Source organism: Cottoperca gobio, chromosome 15 (genome assembly GCF_900634415.1).
Source record: "Cottoperca gobio chromosome 15, fCotGob3.1, whole genome shotgun sequence".
Classification (NCBI taxonomy): Eukaryota; Metazoa; Chordata; class Actinopteri; order Perciformes; family Bovichtidae; genus Cottoperca; species Cottoperca gobio.
In genome coordinates, this window is record NC_041369.1 from 17,206,705 (window position 1) to 17,231,278 (window position 24,574).

The 24,574-nt window shown below is 42.7% G+C and overlaps 2 protein-coding genes across 3 annotated transcripts; both read right to left on the reverse strand.

Annotated features, from left to right (window-relative positions):
* Positions 1–307: 307 nt before the first annotated feature.
* On the reverse strand, positions 308–6,848 carry klf5a (Kruppel like factor 5a). Of its 2 annotated transcripts, XM_029450218.1 has the most exons (5): positions 6,528–6,848; positions 4,808–5,488; positions 4,354–4,693; positions 3,210–3,269; positions 308–506 (listed from the first exon to the last, which is right to left on the reverse strand). In XM_029450218.1, the coding sequence occupies exons 1-5, from the start codon at positions 6,699–6,701 to the stop codon at positions 328–330; spliced, it is 1,434 nt and encodes a 477-aa protein (XP_029306078.1). In that variant the 5' UTR covers positions 6,702–6,848; the 3' UTR covers positions 308–327. The 2 variants fall into 2 exon arrangements, with proteins under 2 accessions (XP_029306078.1, XP_029306077.1); XM_029450217.1 differs by having other exon boundaries at positions 4,354–5,488.
* A 1,152-nt stretch (positions 6,849–8,000) lies between these two features.
* pibf1 (progesterone immunomodulatory binding factor 1) lies at positions 8,001–24,533 on the reverse strand. The gene is given in 19 exon segments (XM_029450215.1): positions 8,001–8,145; positions 8,394–8,573; positions 9,688–9,772; positions 11,117–11,247; positions 13,177–13,279; positions 13,683–13,773; positions 14,092–14,242; positions 15,674–15,839; positions 19,639–19,649; positions 19,651–19,738; positions 20,160–20,285; positions 20,409–20,470; positions 20,574–20,693; positions 20,833–20,941; positions 21,338–21,471; positions 22,225–22,344; positions 22,445–22,643; positions 23,176–23,276; positions 23,877–24,533. Coding segments are annotated over 19 exon segments (2,298 nt in total). The 5' UTR covers positions 24,144–24,533; the 3' UTR covers positions 8,001–8,091.
* Positions 24,534–24,574: the final 41 nt, after the last annotated feature.

Here is a 24,574-nt window from a genome sequence, read left to right on the forward strand (position 1 = left end):
CATTTTCTTTTTCTTATTCTTTTTTCTTCTTTGTATTCGTCCAAAGAAATCTACGCTAAGTATATCTGGAGGTTAAAAGGACCAAGAACTTCATCTGGCCATTATCGTTCTACTTTACGACCCCCGAATCGTCCCACTCTGGGTTAAGAGCAACGCGTTTGTTAGGCTATCGCACCGTTTCAGCACAGGATAGCAGCACCAGGAGCAGCTGTGGTGTCATCAGGCAGCTTGAAAACATTGTTGTCGTGGGAGATGAAGTGAGTGCTTTATGTGTGTCAGGAGAGTGCGTGTGTATTTGTAGTGTGTGGGGTGGGGGGGGGGAAGCTGCTAGTTCTGGTGTCTCTTCATGTGCAGAGCGAGGTGGTCGGATCTGGAAAAGGAGCGCGAGCAGACGGCGCACTGGAAGGGTTTGGCGCCCGTGTGCTTTCGGAAATGGCGCGTCAGCTCGTCCGAACGAGCGAAGCGCCAGTCGCAGCTGTCCCACGTGCACCTGTATGGCTTCTCACCTGCAGAACGGGACAAAAGAGAAAGTCAGAATGAGTATCGCTGAGCAGTGGCAAAAGAGCAAAGATGTGTCAGTTTGTGATTATAAGAGCTGATGAAACGGATCATTATAAAGACAGACTTTGCGTTACATGACTCATACGATCGGCTGGAGGAACTGGAAAGACAGGCGTTACTGAAAAGTTGTCTAACAACACTCATAACCCTGTCACAGGCATTCATCAAGCACTAATGCTGCACACGTTTCCCACGCTCTATATTGCCTCCGTGCATTTCTCTTTGACAGATGTAGTCTGTTTCTTTGTCACTCAGTCATTCCAATAATGTTCACTTTGTAAAGCTTGTGTGACCCGTCTCCTTCACTCCCGGCTCCGTCTTAGGCCTGTGACTCAACCATCAGATGGCTCAAAGCTGGGCTTAAAGGATTTGTTCAGCCAGTGAAATATATCCATGCACATCATTTTGTTTTTATTGGTCCAGGTTTTGAGATATCTGCCTCTGACATTTCTGCAACCACCCTAACACAAGGTGGGTTAATGGAATTGTATTTGTGATATTAAATTAATTACATAACATGAGTGCATTATACCCAAACGATAAGACTTAACACCATTATGCAACTTGTGCTCTGTCTGGTAACAACAGAGGTTTAAGAAATATGGCCATTTGGTAAAGACCTTGATTCCTGGTTAGCTAAAAGACCCCTTTCTTCATCTTCTTACAGTAGTTTGTCTGCTTTTTAGGTGCATTTAAAAAGGTTAGGTGAGAAAACCGTCTATTCAAGTTAACACATGTGTTTGCTTCTCCATGTAATTGATTTAAGAGTGCATTAAAAGTGAGCCACGGTGCTGGAAGAGCAAATTATAATGGAAATCGAATGGAAACTGTGGTGGTTGGAAGTTTTTTCTTCTTCTGCTCCTTGTTTTGAGCCTCTTTACATATTTCTAATGATCAAAAACAGGATGGGAAGGAAATATGTAGACTATTTGTAATTGTCCTGAAAATCAAATAATAGTTTCCAAAAACAACGTCCCCATCACTCCGGCTAGGGTTCAAACATCAATGCTCCGTAAACATTCTCTTCACCTCCTTTAAATTGGAGTGGAAACAAAAAGCTAAGAGATGTAGATCTCAAACCCTCGACAAATTAAATCTAAAAACTATCTGCATGCTGGATACCACTCGAGGTAAGTAAAAGAAAAATGGATTTGTTTAGTCATCCGAGTGAACAAACCCTTTATAACAAGCACAGCGTCGCTAAAACAACAACAGTAATGCCGTTACAAAGTTAACCACATTGTCAACAAACACACATCGGAAACTCAACACAATGAGAAAAGACGAAAAAAAAGTGAACCGGGAGTGTTCAGTTCTTACAACACACACACACACACACAACCACACACAACCACACACAACCACACACACACACACACACACACACACACACACACACACACACACACACACAATCAGAGTAATGGATGTTGATGGAGATTAGAGTGGGAACTCCCACAGGGACCCAAACGCATTAGGAATCATCTCATACAGATTACTGACAGGTGTGTGTGGACGTGTGTGTGTGTGTGTGTGTGTGTGTGTGTGTGTGTGTGTGTGCGTGTGTGTGTGTGTATGAGTGCGTAAGTGTGCATTCAAGCAGCTGAATAAGAGAAGTAGAATGAGTAGGAGACAAAGATAGAAATGGGGGAGGGTTGAAGGTGGGAGGACGGCACAAAGCAGAGAAGAGAATGATTAGATGAATGAAAGCGATAGAAAAGAGGGGAGAGAATAACTAAGAGGGACTGACAAAGGCAGAGAGGATAAGGAAGTTGCTGCTACATCCCTCTTTACGTGTTGTGTTCTCATCTTGTGGTCTATAATAACTGCAATAACCACAATCAGCCTGCAGCATGAATGACGCCAGATCTAATTGTCGTGTCATGTTTCCAAAAGCGAAATGCGAAACACGCACACCCACAACCATGTTCTGAACAAGCAGTTCAGTTCAGACTCATGAGGGGAACAAAGTCTGGATCAAAAAAGTGGTTAGAGTGAGATTTGTGTGTGTGTGTGTGTGTGTGTGTGTGTGTGTGTGTGTGTGTGTGTGTGTGTGTGTGTGTGTGTGTGTGTGTGTGTGTGTGTGTGTGTGCATAGATATCAACAGAAGCTTTGTTTTGGTAGCTGGAGTGAGGTGGGGCCCAATACCTTGTTTATTGACTTTGCTCATCCAAAACTAATATTTCAAATCTTAATGTGAAAAAGGAGAGACAGATTGAAAGGAAAGAAAAGGGAACAGACACACACAGTGATGATTGAAGTGGAACAAGACGATCTAAGATATTTTTGTATCTGCACAGACTGATCTTGTACATATTTATAGTGGCAAACATCCACACAAGCATATTTCAGCATTTAAACAACAGATCCTAAGAGAGATGGCACCATGCGTCTGCCGCTGACCACATAGTCTGAGAGTCATCCCCTGGCAGAAGTGTGTCACTTCCACCTGTTTTGATGGAATAGTATATTGGGCAGAGGATGGGAATGGGGTAGGATACATTTACACACACATGCCTGGAACACAACACTCTGCCTAGCAACATGGTGCCAGCGCAGATACCGAAATACGAGTCGTGTGGGCAGCGTAATTTCTTTTTCACGAGTCCCCGTTTAAAAAAGCTGCATTAATTAAAGGAATATCTTACCCGTGTGAGTCCTGAGGTGGGCTTTCAGATGGGACGACTTGGTGTAGACCTTCTTGCAGCCTGACGACAGACGGGGAGATAAACACAAACAGAAGGCTTAGACCGAATGCAAATCATTCACGTGTCAGATATGCATTCACCCAAATGAATCCTGTGCCGTGGCACGCCAGAAATGTGAACTAATGAAGAACAGAAGCTGCTTGGAATGATTTATAGTAAATGTTTGTTTTTGTTATTCCGATTTCAAAATCTGGGGTATTCACAAAGAACAGACTACGGCTTTGTCGAAACCTTCTGTTTCACTACACGAGTTAGTTTGACACGTTTGAAACTCTATTCACATTATGTTATGCACAGTACGTAGAGCACCATGTACAAAAAAAGGCTATTAGGATTTTTGAATGAGTGGCTTTAAATGAAATGATTGGATTTCCCATATTGCAAAGATTAAACAGTGAGCAGCTGCAGCAGTGTGACGAATATACACTTGGGTAAAGTGTGGATGCGTCCTTGTGTGGATATGATGGATCTGCCTCATCTGACTTGTGGTAACATGCTGCAGAAGGCTCTGCTTAAGCCTATTTTACACACTGCCACAGGCTAGTTGACATTACATGTCCTACAAGTAGCTGCACATCGTACAAGTGCAATCTGAGCCAACAATCTAAAGTGTGACTGTATTCAAATTATGTGTTGGGTAAAACAGATCAAATGACTTAAGGAGAACATCTGATTAATACACCCACACAGGTTCATTCCACAATCATACCAGCGATGACTTGAAAGCCACAACAATGTGAGAGAGCTCAGGGCTGAGTGCTGTTTGAGGTGAGATAATAAATGCAAAGTTGATCTTAAAAGGCAGTGACTGATGTTCTCCATTGCCAAAATATTTTAATTCCAGTGCAGTGCGAGCTCTGCTGTGGCTGTAGTGCATAACGCCATTCATAAGCCTGGGAAAGTCGTCCTACACACAACATGTCATTTTAAAAAAATGCACGGCCGTCTTAAAATAGAGCTGGTTTTCTTGAAGCAGACATTTGCGAGTGACCAGATATTCACCGGACCACAGCGCAGTGTAAAACTAAAAACACAGAGTGACAAGAATCAGCACGCAGTGGTGGACCTGTGTTATTGTTCTCACCTGGGTAATCACAGTGGTGGATCCGTCTCTTCTCCAAATCCGGGTTGTTCCTCCGGTTGTAGCGGGCAGACATGGTGGTCTGAGCTGGGGTTGGGGTTGTTGCAGGTGCCTGGGGAAGGCCTGCGGCTTGGCCTGGGACCGGAGTGGGACCTGTAGTGATGGGCATTGCTAAGCTGCCTGTTCCCGGACCCGGCCCGATTCCAGGAGTGCTACCTGCCATCTTGGAGGCGATGGTTGCTGCATATGAGGGAGGAGGAGACATCGTATGGAGCAGCTCCTTCTGTCTGTCGGGGCTGCCTGGCTCAGAGCTTGGCGGAGAGGGCGGCAGGTAGGGCACCTGCTGTTGAAGGAAATGAGGGTGTGCCTGAGCATGAGGATGTGTGTACGCCCTGCCACTCAGGCCACAATAGGCAGGCTTGGCAGTTTGCTCTTGTTGAGATGTGGAAGAAGCTACCGGCAAGTCATGGAAAGGCGTGTGGATTGTGGAAGTGGAAGTGTGTTGTATCTGCTGATGATGGTGATGATGATGATGATGATGCTGATGTGCCTCCATATCATTGCCATGGTGATGGTCCAAGCCAGAGTTGAGTAGCTGAAAAAGCGAGCCGCTGTTGTCATGGTGGTGGAGAGTATGCTGCTCGAACTGCGGTGACATTTCCTGTTTAATGAACACTTCTGGCACTGGATCGCCACCGCGGCCGCCTCCCGACTGGTTGAAAACACTGGTGAAGTCCGGTAACCCTGTTAACGTCATGTTTATGGCTGAGGTTTCCATGGCAATACTGGGGCCATGCCCAGATGTGCTGCAGCTACTAGTGGCCGTCGTGTTGGGGCAGTGCAGCTGTATGTTGGGGGAGAAACACGGGGAGACAGATTCTGTTTTGATTTGGGTGAGACCTATGTGGTTCTGCTGCTGAGGCGGCCGCACCTGCTGACACAAGCCCATCCTCAGGTAGGCAGCGTCAGGGAAGTAAAGATTCATGTTGAGGGTGTAGGGAGCCCCAGTGTGGTCGCCGCCAGTGAAGAACTGATCCAGCGAAGACGAACTGTCTCTCTGTGACTTCTGCTGGCTGTCTGCATGAGGTGGAAGGGAAAGGGACTGAGGGGAGAGATACCTGTCCATCTCATACTTTGCCTGTTGATAAAAACACAAACAAAAAAAGTCGAGTTTAGAAACATCTCATTTTAAAGTAAACTTTGGTTAAATGAAATGTATCCAGCTCGCTTCTCGTGTGCTACCATGGAACTATTCTGAGGCGCTATTTTGAGCAGACAAAAGGTTTGATAGGACAGTCACCGCTAAAACATTTATCAAGTAGTCATCAATAAGCAGTTGCCACATTCCCTCTCTGGCTGCAAGGCTGAACTCAGAAACCCGCCAGCTGTGAGGCCAACAGTTGAGGATCAGCCCCATGGAGATCTTAAACCTCGCTTATAAAACATTAGGAAATGTGCACATCTGCAGTTATAACAACAGACTTAAAGAAGCAGCCTATGGTTGGTCAAACTGGCCTCAAAGGTCAACAACTTTGTGTCAAAACCATGCCTTGTTCACGTTGTGATTCGTGGTCTAAATCCTGAGAATCTCAATTCAGGTATAAAAGTTAGAGAAGCCCTGCAGCAGAGGATGAAACAGCAACATGAAAGGGAATGGGGAAACACCCATGTCTCCCTGTCCGCTGCAGTAGCAGCAGCAGCAGCAGCAGCAGCGGTAGTCTGGGGATGGGCTGCTATTTCTAGGCTCCTGATCCGACCAGCTGTTATATAGCACTCTCCCCTCTGCTGCACAAGTTTCCTGCTAACTGGGGACAGAGTTGCCGGGAGCTTTCTGTCCGAAGCTGGAGTCAGTTGTTGTCAGCGTGGTATGATGGTGAGAGGGGGGGGGGGGAAGAAGAGACCAACAACTGGTGGCCAACTGGCTGGCACAGAAAACATGCAGTGAATGCGTTTGCAAGGCGGAGCAGCTCGGCTTCGTGTCCAGCTGGTCGCAGCCTGCTCGCTTATTACCGAGAATAGTGCAAAAACAAAAAGTAGTGATTAACACCAGCGAGGCCGATGGAAATGTAGAGGCCAGCTAAAAAAACAAAACACGATCTACAACCTATCTGCCACGCCCATTCAATGAAATACATCACTAATGTGTAAAGTCGGTATGATTTTTTAACCTGGTTTACCTGTGCGTAGTCATTGTGTCCGGTCTTGTCCGTTTCTGTGATCTTGCAGTCCAAGCCGAACAACGCCGAGTCCTCCAGAGGGAATCCAGCGGGCAGAGTCGCCTTCTGCAGCGGGTAGAAGGGATCCTCCTGCGCGCCGCAGCCGCCGCTGCTCATCGCGAGTGTCGCGGCCATGAAGCTCCGATGCAGCACCGCAAAGGATCGCTCGTCCTGTTACGGGGGGGAAAAAAAAGGAGGATGCTACAGTGGAAGTGAAAGGAGAGGAGCACGACGTGTTGTAGTGCGTGCTGTGGAGTTAATAATGCGTGCCTGTCTGCTACATCCCCCTTCCACTTGTTTCATCCTCCACCGGCCCACAGACAGTTTTTCTATCTCCTGCTGTAGGGCGGAGCAGCCCCAGTGTAAATACTGCACATGCACCGCCCACCAAACCTTTAGCTTTGATCATTCATTCACTGGCCACCGCCCTACGCTCCATCTAAATACATTAACAACAATGTCGCAAAGTGTACACAGGACCAGCCAGACAGACTGCATTCATAAAGGCAGTGAAGGTTACTTCACTATTTTTTTTTGCTGTTGTGTTTTTCCCCCTCTAGTGTTTAAGCTTGTTAAAAATCTAAATATTTATAGAGATATTTTATAGGACATATCAAAGTCTTATTATTTGCGTCACTTTTGTAAAGTCGCAAAAGAGACACAATAAAACAAATTGTAAAATCGGAGAAGGTAGTAAGAACTCAGCAAGTGACTCTTATTAGACCCCCCCCCCCAAAGCCTCATTCAAACCACACACCTCCAGTTTTTTTAATGCAGGCTATGAAATCCGAGCAGAGATCATTTCTTTTTAAAGCTGGTCCACAGAAGACATTATTCGACAATGTTCACAGGTTGAGTAGCACTTCTGGTGACAAGTAAACTGAACTTTATGCGCAAAATTGGTGGAGTGCGCCTTTAATTTGTGATAGTGAGATAAAAAAAAATGTTTTTTAACAGGACACACTTTTCAGTTTGAGTCATAAAAAATACACGCTTTGTTTTGTTTTTTTAAACAAATGGTTATATAATTCACATTCTTGTGATTTCATATAACAGGAAAACAAAGTGCTGACAAATCAGCCTTTAAGCAATCCTCCGGTGGAGTTTAATATGACACCGATAAGAACATGGTCTGAAATGATAAAGGTATGTCTATGTCTATATTTAAAGCCAAAGGAGGCTACGGTTCCTGCAATGCTGTTTGTCTGTAGCCACCAGTATCTGCAAACCTGGAAAAGATGAGGAAATAATGATAGACAGACCTAATAAAAATAGACCACGGCCAAGATAAAGGAATTTTTGGGCAGTCAGTTAGCTAGGAATGTGTACCCTGTGGAAGGTATTACCTCTGGTTTTGGACCAGTACGCAGGGAATTTATCCTCTCTGAACAATATGTAACCAAGGACGAGAACAACAAAACACTCGGACACCAGTAAGTTTCTGCTTTTGTATTTGAAAAGTTGTTGACATTTGAAAAGCCTTGATACAATTAATAGCACCGGTAGTAACAGAAATGAATGATCGTCATTTGGGTTTCTGCGTCACCTTTTGGTACCAATCAGGAGCTTCTTTATTTGTCTGCAAAAGAAAAAAAACAGAGAGGAAAGAAGAAAAGCACCTATTTGACTTTCTCATGATTCAAGGATGTAGACTTCAGTATATATTTGCTCAGCTGACTTTAGTGAAAAGCTCAAATGAAACTAAATGACAAAAATGCAATTCATCGTTCTCCCCGTGAACCTCGAGTGCTCCTTTGTCTGAACTTCTGTCCAGGCAGGTTAAGGTGGTGTGACTCATACGAGGGTGTTGCCAAGTCAGATACTTACAAACACAGTGGGTCTGGGTTTGTTTGGCGACTCTTCTTCTGCAGTTCTGTTGATACGTTTGGACTGGTGTTTTCCTGCACCGGTGGTCTTGATAGCAGCTTTATCCGTTTCCAACACGTTTAGAGCGTCTCCCTGTCTGGACTGCATGCTGATCATGACCTGCTTCATCACCGCTAACTCCTGGAGAATCACACGGTTCATGAAAATATGGATGTGAAAACGAGGGCAGAACAATAAACAGGAATCTTTATGAAACATAACTGGGAGTGTTCAAACAGCGGTGAACTAAACATACAAAATGTATTACAAATGCTTTGTATGATTGAAAGACTTTCATGCTAAACAATATTATATCTTTTGAGATACTTTTTTCAACATTTTGTGAATAATTTGCTTTAAAATGTATGTTTTCAGGAATCTTTATCGCTGCTTTCTGATGACATGTTTGTCTGCTGAACTCCAACTATGAGACGACTTGCAATAAGCTCAACACCCTCAAGGGTCTGCGGGGGGTGGCAGCAGGGCAGAGGGGAGGACTCTGGGCCATTTCACGGTTCTATTTATCACCCCTGAGGACATGAGCCCTGGCATGTCAAACACACGCACCGGCACACACACATACACAGAAACACACACGCAAACTGGTGGCATCCCAAGCAGCCAAGCTGAAGAACAGCTGTTTGTGACAGGGCACATACTTCAAACAGCCAACGGCTGGCTTGGGGGGGGGGGGGGGGGACACAGTCCTACGTGCACACGCAATCTTGAAGGAAGCGTTGCAACACAGTGCAATAACTTGCCTGGGTATCAAAAGCCTGTTCAATTTAGAACTGCAACGGTTAGATGAATTACAGATTAGTCGATCAATGGAAAATTAATCAGCAACTATTTTGACTATCGAATAATCCTTCGTCATTGTCGAGCAAAAATACCAAACATCTAACGGTTCCGTGTTCACAAACATGAGAGGTCATCGCTTGTATTTGTCTTCAATTAAAAAGAAGACATCTCAAGACATTACTTTGGGCTCTAGGAAATTGGCACAGATTAGGATCCAGGTTAGCAGTTAAAGCATCAACTGCACTCCTCTGACCCTGTCAGGCCATGTCATTTACTAATAAGTCTTTATTTTCAAAGAGGTTTAGCAGGAATTTCCTGCTTCTCACTCTTGTGAAACAGCCCAATATACTGGAACAGAATGGGAGACATTGACTGTGTTTGCCACAAATACATATCATCGTAGAGGAACACATCAGCTAACATAAGCAACAGCGAACATCTTCATCATGTGTACCTCTCGATGGTTGAGAAGCCTCTCCAGATCGGCGGCCATGTTGTTTTTCACCTGTTGCAATGCGGTCCGTTCTTTCCTCAGAGAACTGGGGTTACACCCAGAACAGGCAGAAGGAGAGCAGATCTTGCGTTAATAGAAAATAATTACTGTACTTACTTACTGCGAGTTATGAACAAGTTAGTCCTGTGAATCACTGATTGATTGTGAGATTCTATAAGACCGGATACAGACCATAGTCTTAATTCATACCAGTTGAAAACTATAGCATTTGCTAGCTCAATAACTAATCGTCTTTAGGTGGAAGGCTATCGCCCCTACTTCTTTTACACCGTGGATCAAAGAATTATGTGTCTTAAAACAGAAACTCACTTTCAATGGATCACTTGTGGTTTCCCTTTATCAAATATGTGGAGAATCTCGTGCACAAGATTCTGATTTGTCTGTGCTAATAAAACATGTTTTCTACTACATCGTTGCAGTTTTATTTATTGTTGTTTGTAGATAGTATAAAACCATCAATAGCAAAGCCATAAAATAATACACAAAAAAAATAGAAATTTTATTTGCAAGTACATGTTAGGCTTCTATTTTAGGAGAAAGCCTCTCTACAGCGCAGTCCAAGTGTTCCTTCCCGGGGCTGTGAGACATACAAGCAGGGGCTTGTGATGGTGTGCTTTAAAAGCAAATCTTGAAACGGCAGCTTCGTAGCTTCAGCACTTTTATAGCCTGAGATCTGCTTCTGCCGAGACACGGTGGTTGTTGTCAATTTCGAAATATCACCAAACAAAATAAGACAGAGAGAGACTGTAGTACATAAAGTGAGAATATGTGTCTCTGCTGTTTACCAGATAGCACTGCAGAGCCACGGGAAGACTTCAATATCTCTGTCAGATGGGGAGGTTTGAGAAGCTTATCGGGATTTTAAAGGATTTCTTCGCTCTGCTGCTTGCCCCAGGTGAGCGCTCAGTGGTAGTGAGCAGCAAGAGAAAACCTGCAGTCTGTCAGTTTGCATATTTCTCAGCTTAAAATACAGAGGGGGACGGGAGAGACTCAGTTCAGTGCCAGGAAGCTATACGTTTGCTGATGTGAAACACTCACTCATTTGGCAAACTAACGCACAAACGCATCCTTGCAACAAGACCGAATGAGCTCGGAGTGAGAGAGACAGTTGAGGATAAAAAAGGATGATGGGAATAAAGCAGAGACGCCCAAAAGGTGGGGAGGTATGGCCTGCTGCCACGAGGAGTAAATTACAAGTTACAAAATGTAACTAATTAAATTGACAAATAAGGAGTTTGGAAAGCATGACAGAACATGCGTAATTGCCATCAATTAAAAAAAGAAAAGAAAAAGGACATGTGTGTTGATTTTGTTCTTCAGTAACGAGAGCTGTGTTCCTGTTTATGAACAACCTGTTCTGTCCTTGTACCTGACATCATCCTGAAGCGAGGAGAGACGCTCCTTCAGCGTGTTGATCTGCGTATCCCTTTGTCTCACCGCCTCAATCAGGTAGCTGTAAGGCTGCTGCGTCTGCTGTAACAGCTGGTTGGCTGCCAACAACTGGGGAACAACACACAAATGTGCATACTTCAGCAATTTTATATATATATATATATATATATTTAAAAAAACTTCACTTACACAATGTCAGGGTCACCTAAGGTTACTCTCCCCCCCTTACTTAATAATACACCTGAGGTTTACATTTTTTCACAAGCTGTACGACTCCACAAACTCAGACGTTTCGGTCTTGTTGCATCACACATGACTATCATCATGATGTTTATTACACTGAACATGACTTAGTTATGGAATATTTCCACTTTAAAAACAGACTTACATGTGGTTAATATTTATACAATAGAGAAATTCTGTCTGATATTTGTAAATGACTTTTGAAGCAACGACCACGGCCAAGATCTTTCTTATCTCTGATGTCATCAGGGGTGGCCATAAATGTGAGTTTTTATAAAAAGGTGTATCCGAGTTGTATCCTTTTTATTAAAAGCAGTAGTGCAAACACATAAAAGTGGAAATGCAATGAAATGAAATGAAAGTTCTTAATCTTCACAACCTTCTCACTTTAAATTCCTGCCATTAAATCCCTTTTATAGTTTTTTTGATGTTCCCGCATATGAGTCTGTGTGTGTGTGTGTGTGTGTGTGTGTGTGCGTGCGTGTGTGTACAATATTACTCAGTCAGTATCATGCTTAAAATCTGCAAAACAATAGATAAAGTTAGGGTGTTGTTACTCATTAAACCGCTTTTACAGCCAGCCAGTAGTGTGTTGAACTGGGTGGGAGGGTAAGGACAATAGTTACTTAGTCAGAGCGTCTGTGTGGGTGGTTAAGTTGTTAACACCCTTTCTAGTGAATCCAAAGTATAATTTTTCACCCTTTCCTTTCACGCTCAATGAATATGAGGCATTCCCGACAAGTGTCAGTCAATAACACCCGAAAGTTGAATGGCCAGCTTATTCAACCTGCCCAGCCTCTCTACTCTAACTTGCACAATCTCTCCTCTCTTTGACGTTATAATAATAACGAGTGAGAATAAAGCAAGCAGACGCTTTGCCAGAGCCGTCTTTCAATTCCAAACCTTATTGGATGATTTTATTTATTTTTTAGCATCAGTCACATACAGACAAAATACACACACCCACAATTAAAGTCTCAGCGTTGCACACGCATGCATGGCCAACCGTGCCAAACACAACAAATGATGATTGGCCAGGTGAGTTGATGGGGGAGCCTGGCCGTCACGGTTTCTGGCACTGTTTCCCACCGTGTCAACAAGTGTGACAGGTACTAAGCAAGACAAACTTCTCGCTCTTCTCATATGAGGTGTGAGGTGTGAGGTGTCTGCCCTCAAACAACCTGTCATCTTCCTGCCATGGCTTTAAAAAGTACATTCAGAGAATCCATTGTATAACTTGGACGAACGTTTCTGGGGGGGGGGGGGGGAGGGTGAGCAGAGGACACCCTCATTAAAGAATCCTGAAGTGGGTGTGATGATACATGTGGTGACCGACCTCACAAGCTGCAAAATTCCTTTTTTTGTTTTGCAGAGTGTGTGTTTGAGAGAGCGATTAGACGCGCTCTCACCATCGACTCTCACTGCAGCGTGTCGTGCGACGGCGTGAGGAGGTAAATGGTGGGCGATGAGAGAGGAGCCACCGATCTTGGCTCTGCGATAATGACTATGTTATGCCATCAGAGAGAGGTAAAAACCAGCCGAAATAAATCATATGGTTTTGATAGAGGCTGTGGAATAACCATAATCGGAGTTGCAGTAGGAGATTTGTGATAGTGGGAAAACAAGTTTGTGTTGCAGGTACCGACTTGCAGTGCTTTGAGTTTTTAAACTTCTTCTTTACATTTAATTAAACTTTATCCCATTAATGATAGTCCCGAGGCAGGCTCACACATACATGCTCTGTGTGTGTGTGTGTGTGTGTGTGTGTGTGTGTGTGTGTGTGTGTGTGTTTACTTCTTCAGATATCTGTCCCGCCTGTGACTTGTGTCTCTCCAGCTCCCTCCTCAGTGACGTGTTGAGCCTCTCGAGCTGCAGCACCCTGCGGGCCAGGTGAACGCTTCACGACACACACACACACACACACACACACACAATTTTGGAAATTCCAAAACATGACAACACCAACAAGTTTACACTGGTGTGTACTTCCATGATGTGTACCCTACAGTTTATATAACCACAACAGTTGGGATTTATGTTTGGCTGCACACACATGCTTCAAATCAAAGATTAAGTGTGGAGTACGATGCAAGTGTCTAATTTTTTAGAGACATTTTGTAACTATTCTCTGACATTTTAAAGACCAAACGATTAATCCAAAAGAATTATCTGCAGTCCATAATTAATCATCGTTTTTTGAAACTGCACACACACACACAGTCAAATTCCAGTGTTTTCTTGGTGCCACCTCTCACAATGAGTCCTATCCTTTAAACCGTGAAGTGCATCATGTGGCGTACCTCTGTTTCAGTCTTCTCTTGGCCGTTGTGGGAACATTGGCTCCGTAGCCGTACGAGAACAGAACTCTCTCTGCCTCCTCTTCATTCTCAACTGGCGACAGACAGAAACACAAATACTGTCTGCACATCTCCGTTATTAAAACAATGCGGCGGAGAAAAGCCTGTTGCGTTTCACAACTTCTTTCTATTCTCACAAGGCCATCCATTACAGCTGCACAATATCAACTCACTGCTCCATTATTGTTCCCTGCATCTTAATCCAGTGCGATGCTATCCGTTAGTATTACCACAAACCTTTTCTGATGCCAGACGAAGGAATGTGAAGGAAGCAGGAAGCTTGTTTTTCTCTCGCACGTTTATCCTTCCTGCCTCGCACTAATGTTTGCGACATAATGAGTCCGGTTCTTACTTTCAGCAGCCTGCATGGTGACTTGGTCCAACTCTTGCTCCAGATTTTCGTACGTCTCCAGCCGAGATGCCTGCTCGGCGTTCTGAGCGTGCAGCTCCGCCAACCTTTTCTCTGATGACGTCTGCAGCCGGTAAAACTCCTGGGTCAAGAGCTGAGGGGCAGGAGGAGAGGAGAGGGAGAAAAGGGGGGGGGTTAGCAGTGCTTTCTGTGGGGGCCAGTTGAAAGGAATGTTTTGTTTTTTTAAGTAAACAAAATGATGTTCCTGAGGAATAATGTTAATATGTAAATCTTATGTTTTGTCAGTGTAATACAATTATGGATAATGGATTCATATTTTCACTGTATTTAAAAAATAATTATATTTTAAACCATGTTGTAAGCTTCAAATTGTGTCACATTGTTTTTTAAAGAGAAACTTTGTTGAAGAAACATTGAAGCACTATTTATCAGCTAATAAAATGAAATAAAAATCTAAATTTTAATGGCAATTTGTAAGATTAAAATGTATTTTTTGTTATTTGTTTCTTTGTGACAGTTACTTTCACAGTCTCTGTCAAGGTAAATATCAAAAGTATAGATACATACACCCATTCCTCCTTTCCCCCCCCCCCCCCACATACAAGCATAGACAAACACATTCACAAAGAGTCTAAAGAAAAGCTTTAAACTTCACTGAATTGGAATGAAATCAAAGCTAAACAACAGTCAAAGTCAAAACCTAAAATAGCTCTTCATTCACAGTTAAAAAAAAAACTAACAGAAAACATCTTCGTGCTTCCCTTCCTTCCGCCATGAACATGTGCAATGCATCGTTTCACCCTGCATGTCCCTCTGGCGAGCTGTTCAGGGTTAAATACAGGTGAAGAGGTGGACCTCAGCTAAGTGCATCCAGACATCAAGAACAATCTGCACTCAATTAACTTCTTGTATAAATGGGTGCGCTACAGTGGACAGAGATAAGAATGGAGCCACTGGACCGACATACAAAGCCTGGATATTCCTGAGAGCGGAACATTAATCTTGAAGCATAATGGACGGACAGAACGATGATTATGCATCAGTTGTATTCATTCATGTGACGTTTGCGGCGAGTGAGCAACTTTACTACCGTATTTCCCATCTTTCACAATGTTAATAAAGATTGATGTGCAACCTTGAGACTTTCATTTAAGAAATACTCAAGTTGACAATCTATAAATCTGAGCACAGTCATATTGTTTATTGCTTACAGTTGAAAATAAAAGATTTGAATTCTGAACCAGTTAAAGGCATATGCACACATCTATAGTGTAAGAAACATGAAAGAATGTAATTTGAAGAATCTATAAATAATATTTTTGTTGTTGATTTTAAATCAGATGACACAACATAGTGTTTGTTTATTATTATTATTATTATTATTATTATTATTATTATTATTATTATTTAATATCCATTTAAAACTTCAAACCAACGAGTAACGTTACTTGGCTGAAATCAAATCATGACGCAGAAGTGAAAGTGCGCTATGATCAACTAGAGACGGGGTGCACCGCTGTAAAGGAAACAAGTGAAACCGCTTCTCTCTTTATGTTTAAAGTACCTCCAGTTTCTTCTGCTGTTTCTCACACTCCACCTGGCACTGGGCCAGGGCCTTAGCCATCTCTTCCTTGACCATCTGAGCGCGCTCAGCTTCGAAGGAGTGCAGCTTGGCCTGGTTGGACACTTCTGCGACCCGGCTGTCGGTACCCAGCTGGAGCTGACGAAACCTGCACAGATAGATGCACACACACCTCACTAAAATATGAATGCGAGTGGGTGTTTTAATGCATTTCACAGAAGGTAAACTCACAACAAATGCTGCAATGTATTCCTTCACATAGATACGGTCACATGTGTGCATCATAACATGTCAGTTTGAAAATTGGCATGCAAATTAGTATGTCGGGTGCGTTGCGCAATGAGAGTTTATCTTTTATGTTCAAAGGGTTCTGTGGTACCTAACAGCTTGGCAACTACAAGATCACTACAAGTCGCCAAGCAGGAAAGCAAAGCAGGTCTTAAATCATTTGGTTGCAGAAGATTATTTCTCAATGACGCTCCGAGCAATGTTTTCGTCTCGTTTGATCTTTCGCGATCCTTTTGTGGCGCTAGAGAAACGTGTTTCTACTTTAGTGTTTGCTAAATAGAAAAGAAAGAGACAGAACGTCTTCTGCAGTTTCTGTTTTCAGATGACACAATTCTGCAGGCAAAGTCTTGTTACATAAATGTGCGCTGTGCACAACACAGAGACAGAAGCACCTTAAATTGGAAATAAAGAAAATTAAATGTGCACAAGTGAACAAAGCTGCAATCATTGATCAAAAAATGATATTTTAAGTAATTTATCAGGCCGTCAAACATTATTTAACATTTATACAACCTTCCTCAATATGAGCGTTTTCGGTTGGATAAAAAAAAAAAAAGATATTCAAAGACATTGAATTATGAAGGCAGTTTTTTTATTGTTCTCTTGATTTATTTTATTGACTAAACAATTAATTGATTCATTGCCGCAGCCATAAAAAAGTCAAACAAAAAGAGCTTTTGAGGCCAGTGCTCTTCCTCAGGCAGCGTTAAAGCACCAACACGCAGACTCTATGAAACCATGGAGGTTGGTTGGATAATATTAATAACTCTCTATTACAGCTGACCTGATAGGATTTCATCATCCAGAGAGCGCGGGCCTGAGATGTGTGCTCACAGTGACAGACATGTACACATGGTCGACATTTCATGTCTTCTTTTATTAATGGCCGCTGGCATTTGGTTGCAAAGAAGAAAAATGTTCTTTAAATTTTTTTTTTAACTTACTTTACCTTTGGAGTTTAGTGGAACACAGTCTTTCTCTGTACTTTTGAATGACAATATTTACAGTAAGTAAGAGCACCTGACGTGGGGGTTCCCCAAGTCAATTTTGTGCTAGAGAGTTAAAGAAAATGGACAGCGATACTCAATACTTGTGTCTGTTTGGAGAGGTTGGACACCCTAACTGGCCTGTTAGCCAGCATTCTGAAATACAGCGTTGAGATTCAAGTTGGTCCTCTATGCTACAATTATCTGACGCCATTTCAAGCTTGTCCGCCTCATTCTTTGCACCAAAAATAGTGGCATGCGTGGGGTTAGGGGTTAAGGGCTTGAGGCTAGCATCTGTCGTTGCTGGCTTGCGATGCGACGCAGAGAGGGAATGTGATCGCAGCAGAGAGAGAGAGAGAGAGAGAGAGAGAGAGAGAGAGAGAGAGAGAGAGAGAGAGAGAGAGAGAGAGAGAGAGAGAGAGAGAGAGAGAGAGAGAGAGAGAGAGAGAGAGAGAGAGAGAGAGTGCAAGGGAGAGTGAAGAGTGTGTGTGTGTGTGTATGGAAAGACCAACAGCTGGTAGTTTGGATCTAGAGAAATGACTGGTATGTAGTAGTAACCCAGGACAGGAGCACTGCTGCTGCTGCTGCTGCTGTGTGTGTCTCTGCCTGTCTGTTGCAGATACAATATTGTAAAACAAAGTTTTAAATAAAAAAATGCTCATAAGTACTTTGATACAGCACCTTGAAAAATATCTATATTCTATATCATTTTCTCTACCACGGGGACAAATGGTATTTAAGGTATAGAATTTTATATTATATAAAAAAAAAAGATAAATACAACAAGGCTATAACACGACAACGACGACTAGTAGCAGAGAGCAGCAGAATAAACACTGCAGTGGTGTGTGTGAGAAGAGGGAGCGAGAAAGTGCGACGTATAGTGCGGAAAAATGAGTATAGAAACCGTTTCAGAATTGATATGTAGTGAAAAATTGATATTTTATTATTAGTATTGAAACATGAGTGTAAACTAAGACCTTTTCTGGAAACTTTTTTCAGTACTTCCAAAAGGCTTGTTTGACTATCAGACAAATCAGATGCAAATACACATCATTTGTTTAACGAGACATGTATGTATGTATGCAGCAGAAATACGTTGTTAAGGAGGCTGACTATGTGTGTGTGTGTGTGTGTGTGTGTGTGTGTGTGTGTGTGTGTGTGTGTGTGTGTGTGTGTGTGTGTGTGTGTGTGTGTGTGAGTGTGAGTGTGAGTGTACACTGCTGGCCTCACAATATATCTGTTGCAATTTCCATGCAAGATATGAAACTTCCTACAAGGCCATGATCCAGAGGCACCTTTAGAGGCTATGCTGAGATGGGCATTGTTGCCTGGGGCAGAGATAGTGACTAGCAACTTGGATATAAATCCCTAATAGGCTGTTTGGAGATGACAAATGACTTTAAAAAAAAAAGCAGCATTAAATTAAAATTCATTATGAGAAAAACAAAAAGGCTTCGTCCATGCAACAGCTTTGTCAACAAGAAAAAACCTTTAAAGAAGCTATTTGAAATCCTTAGCCACAGAGTTTAAGGAGAATTCCTCAGCATCTAAATAGTCTTCAGCACTACACGGTAACCGTTCTCTCACTATGCATTCAACCTGTGTGAAGTATTTCACTCCCGAGAGGCAGGTAGCCAGGACAGTGACACCAGTTGCTGCTAAAGTGACCTTGAGTGAACTTCCATGTGTGACCTTCTGACCCCACAGTGAGAGCAAAGCATCCATGTGATCTTTAGTAAGAGACGATGAACCACAACCACCAACGTCCTGCCGCTCCCACAACATGCGCTAATGACAGACTGCCGCTGACTCACACGTCAGCATCAGAGCAACAACACGCTCACAGCTTTCAGGGAAATACAGAGCAATTCAAGCTGAATATAAGCGTATGGTATTTAAATAAAAAAACATGTAGAACTAAGTCACTAATAAGCACAACATTGATGCCTGCCTTATAAATCACATTACTTAGGCGTGGTCCACTCCCACACACACACACAACAAGCGAACACTACAAAGATGAGGAATGATGTGGTTAACCACGTCATTTTTCAAATTCATGCACGGTTCACAGCGAAGAACTGTACCAGATACGGCAGGTTGTTTTTGACAGTTTTACAGTTGCCCTCAGGTGAAGTAACCTTCCCTGGGATATTTAGGGTGCATCCAGGAGTGACCTACATTTATGCGCAGCAGTCGTGCTGTTTAACTTCTAAAAAAGGACACCGAAGCTGTAGAACATGGCGGAGTTTGCTAAAATGTTACTGCGAGTGAAACTTGTCTCCAGGTAGCTGCTGAAGATTTGAGAAATGGAGAATTTTGAGAAAGTTAGTTCACCTAAAATCCTCACTTCCTTCTAGTGGCATCTTACTATGCATAAACTATTTAGTCCAGGTTTGGAGGAGTCTGTTTTTCGTCCCTAGATAAAAGGACGAGAATAGAATCTCCTTTATGATAAAAACAAACACTAGAAGTCAGCGAGAAAATATGTTTTTGTTTGTAAATCAGGTGCACCGATTCAAACCTTACTGTTTGTGTTGTAGTCATAAAAGAAAAAGCAGGAAGAATAAAGGTATCGGCCTGTCAATGTTCACTGTACATGAAGACGGTGTGATATAAACTGTGTGGACACCTGTGTTCAATCTTTACGTGTGTGATGGTAAAACTCACTGTTCCAGCAGCTTGGTCATATCTGGACTGAGTGTCTCTCTCAGCAGTCACGGCTCTGTCCTTCTCCAGCCCTGCATTGTCTCTGGCCTCACGCAAGTTCCTGGTCAAATGCACGCACGCAGTATGCAGCAAAAAGGAAATAGCTGTTAATGTTGTACATCTTTTTTTTTTTTTAAGCCTTTATTGGTTTGAAGTTGAGTTGGCATTTCCTTATATTCCGATGCTACTGAGAAGTATCTGTGCTGATAGCTCTTCCTGTTTTTAAATATTTGCATATGAATTCATTATTCCAGTTGCTGACTTATGCAACTTTTAATTCTGCTGTGTGCACAATTCATGCCTTCCCTAACACATTGCTCCAATTTATAAATAATGGTGGGGGGGGGGGGGGGAGAATGAGAATGAGGTCTTGTCTGAAAATGGGCCTCATTCTTATTCCAAATATTTGTGTAGTTTTTTACCAACATACATACATACTGTTTTACATCACAACGTAGGCGTTATGTAAAAAAGACTGATACCTGTTCTCCCTCTCATACATCTCCCTGGAGGTTCTCTGCAGGTTGTCTATCTCCTGACTTGTTTTCAGCCTGATGTTCTCCAACTCGTCTCTCAACTTGGTCTCGTACTCTGACTTATAGCGGTCTCTGTGGTTGAAAGATGAAAAGTTAAACAAAAAATGTATCATATTGTTGCTGCCAGTGTTTTGCCACAGCTTAGGTCTCCCACATTTAAAAGGAATATTGGATGTTGGTGTAAAACAGCAGAACCTGGATGCTACGTATTTTTCGTAGGCGTCCTCCCTCGCCTTCTTAGTGTCTTCTAATTGTACCTAGACCACAAAATCAAGAAGCGAGAGCACGTTAGAAGACTCCTTCCTATTATTGAATGCCTGTTGAATTAGATGAGCCTCCCAGCTGATCAACTGTATGGACCTGCAGCCTCTCCAGCCGGTCTTCTTCATGTGCACAGCGAACACTAAGCTCCATGTTCTGCCTGTGTAGGTACTCCTTGTCCTTCTGTAGGAGAGTCACTGACTGCTGCAATGTCGCCACCTGCAGGACAAAAAGAGAAAAATGACTATAAACTATAACTGAACCCAGTACACCCAAAAAGACTTAGATGAGTATCGTGCGTGTGTGTGTGTGTGTGTGTGTGTGTGTGTGTGTGTGTGTGTGTATGTGTGTGTGTCACCTCTTTGCTGAGTGTGTTCCTTTCTCTGGTCACTGCAGTGTGAGTCAAGTCTAGTGTCTCAAATCTTCTCTTAAACTCCTTCAGTTCTGCCTCAAAGTTGTCCCGTTCACTATAAACCACAGTTAACGTACATTTTTAAGTTGCAACTTGCATATCCAGAATTTGAATATAGGGGGAAACTCGACTACACTAAAATTGTTCTGGAGTTTTGTTTTCATGATTAAAAAAAAAAGATGTATCTAAACAAAACATTTCCATGTACCTAACCAATGTCAAGTAATACTGTGTACTTACATATGTACTCTGTATTTTGCAATAAAAATTTGATCACAAAAAAAAAAAAAAAAGAACTACAGCACAAACTGACAGAGGAGCACACACACACACACACACACACACACACACACACACACACACACACACACACACACACACACACACACACACACACACACACACACACACACACACACACACACACACACACACACACACACACACACACCGTTTGAGGGCCGGGTAATTGTCTCTGCGATAGTCTCCTTCTTGGATCAGCTGTTTGGTATCAGCCAGTTCTAAGGTCAGTCTCTGGCTCCTCAACTCCAGCTCAGTGCGTATCCGCCGCTCTTCCTCGTAGCTCTGTGGACACGGACACACACACACACACACACAGACGGACGGACAGACACACACACACACACACACAGACACAGACACAGACACAGACACACACACACACACACACACACACACACACACACACACACACACACACACACACCACACATTAATTTCCCAGAGATGATGGGTAATTTACCTGTCAGATGTAAAAGAAACTGTGACAGCAAAGGTACGCACCTGTTCAGCAACAGCATCAAAATAATGTGAGGCATTCAAACAATGCTGATTTAGACTCATGATTGCCATTGTCATGTTATATTTTTGGACAATTTATCTTATTGATGTGCCATTTATGCCTACAGGGCGACTTCTGACTAGACTGACAGCTTTTTTTGCAAACAACAATTTGGAGGACGCTGTAACATTTAAAGAATGGGCTTTAGGTGGTTTACATTCCTTCTGCACTTTCCCATTAAGGTGTGAGGTAACTGAAACTCTTCACCTTTTCTGCATTCTTCATGTCTATGTTTTCTAAATATGTGACTCAAAGCCTGGAGGAGTTTGTTTAAAGAAAGAAAACAAAACAAAGCTGGCCTTATCATGTGTATGCTCACAAACGCATGAAACGGTTACAAAAGCAGTTCCTTGTTAACGTGCTACACAAACAGTTATTTTCATTTGAGCTTTACACTGTGCACAGTCTATGATTTCAACAGAGATGAAATAGAGAATGCAACAACCAGAGGTGTAATACGAGCTTGTGTGGCATACCTCCATCAAAGCCTTCATTTGGGTTCTGTGTGTATCCAGGTCTTCAGTCAAACTGCCTCTCTTCACACTTAGCTCAGCCAGCTGAGCCCGCAGAGGAGTCACCACCTCGTAGAAACGCATCTAAAACACACAGCACAAAGGTCACCGTGTCATCGTCCTCACGTACTGTATCATATATGTCTCTCTTGTGTAGAGATTCGGAGAGCCCCCCCATACTTACAGCTACGTATTCCTGTATGGAGAGTTTGTCCTCAGGGAGGTTGCGGAGCTCCTGGTATCTGTCCTGGGAAATGTCCAGATCCCTGAGCGACCTGCGCAGCTCTCCAGCCTTCTCACACAGCTGCCGGTTGGTCTCCTCCAGCTGCTGCTGCCGGAGCAGGATGGCCTCCATCTCTTGCTTACGGAGAGCCTGCTGCTTCCTGGTGAAGGCCATTTTTGTTAGTAAAGTTTGTGCTTAGCAGTTAAAACGATGGAATGGATAAAAACAGGCGGAGAAGTTTTAATATTTTTTACATCATCATAATTGGCATGAAAGCAGGGAAACCCCTCACATTTTCTTCATACATTGTTCTTTAAAATTACATACACAAAGACATTTCAGGCTCGGCCTTCATCAGCATACGAGTGATCTTAATTGGCTTTTACTTGGTGTTCATGGTATTCAGTAAGATATGTGTTAATTGTGGCTCGACAAGATGAAAAAATAAATGTCAAATGAGAAACAGTCACGAATGATGAATTTCTGAAATTGAATACAAACTGTTTTCTGCACTTTCATTCTTTTCAAGAATCGCAGATGATGCCTTTTCTTCTTTAAATATATATATATTTCAAAACAATACAAAGACCAGATAACCGTATATCTGTATATAAGGCCTTTATGAAAAACAAGGCATGGTAGTTTTCCTACAGTACATTCCACTGTCCATCACCACCTCCACTTTTCCTCACCTGTTCTCCTCCTGAGTAAGTTTTAAATGGCTGTCCAGTCTCAGGGCCAAAACCTGTTTCTGATGTAGAGCATCATTCAGCCTCTCCTCCAGCTCCTCAGTCTGACATACAAAAACACATTCATGGGATTATTATTACAACAAAGATAATGATGGAAATGGCAGTCACTGCATCCCTCTGTCTTTGTCAGGTGGGAATACTGTAGCTCTAACTTGGACCTCTCATAATGTGAGAATAATGTGATATACAAGCAGCAATACAGGAAGTATTCAGATCCTTTACTTAAGTAAAAGTATTAATACCACACTGTTATAAGTAAAAGTCCTGAATTGAATATTTTACTTAAGTAAAAGTATGCAAGTATAATCAAGAAAACTTGCAGAAAAATGTGAATATATTACATATTATATCGTTATATTATTATCGCACATGCATTAATGTAAAATTATTGTTGTAGTTGGAGCTCAATATTATTATTAATTTTTTTGTTTAATCTGATGTTTTTTTCCATTAATCGATTGATTGTTTGGTTTGTAAAAGCTCTGAAAATAGTAATCAATATAACCACAATTACCTACAGCATGAAAGCAAAAGACTCAAGTAAAGTACAAGTACCTCAAAATTGTACTTTGACATTTAAACTATATGAGAGGGTTTAAATTAGACCCACATAAACACTGTCCAGCTTTCCTCCATCCTACCTTGGACATATGGTCGACCTTCATGTTGTCTATGATCAGGTTTTTCTGAGAAAGCTCGATCTTCAGCAGCTGGACGTTGTGCAGCAGCTCCTTCCTCTCGATCAGCTGGCGGGTCACCTTCTGGGAGCCGTCCCGCTGCTCGTCCGAAGAGGAGATATCCTCGGTGGTGGGCACGGTTGTCTCCAGGCTGATGTCCTCCGACTCCAGGTCCAGGGAGCTGGAGACGTTGGCTGCTTTCGGCCTCAGCTGTTGCTTCTTGGGAGGCATTTTGTATTGTTTTGGTCTCCTTTTTTTAAAACTACTATCGGATTTACTGTAGCGGAGATTACGTGCGATTAGAAAAAAGGTGTTAATCAAGAGTTAACGAACATCGCGATATGATACTTTAACGTTAGTTTGCAGCGACGAGAACCGCAAACAAATCCCGACCGAGCACCAGTCTAGCTAGCATATATCGTTTTAAACAGAATACCGATGTACAAATACTCAAGAAAATAAGATATACATTCAATGCAGCGTTAAATTGATACACCGCAGCTGACAACAGCACACGGTGGGTTGTTTTTGTTTTTAAGGGTCCCGCTCCGAGCCGCCTGCTAACCGCCAACGGCTCGACTAAGATGGCGTGAGTAGTGTTGACTACAGCGCCCTCTGCAGGAATGAACATGCAGTACAACTAACGGCCACTCGTCTGTCAT

Bases quoted from the DNA above. Each gene is read 5' to 3' on its own strand.
- klf5a (XM_029450217.1), bottom strand. From the start codon at position 6,701: ATGGCCGCGACACTCGCGATGAGCAGCGGCGGCTGCGGCGCGCAGGAG. The intron at 3,270-4,353 runs GTGAGAACAATA...GTCTGTCGTCAG, and splicing joins CCACCACTGTGATTACCCAG to GCTGCAAGAAGGTCTACACC. The intron at 507-3,209 runs GTAAGATATTCC...CCCGTTCTGCAG, and splicing joins CCACCTCAGGACTCACACGG to GTGAGAAGCCATACAGGTGC.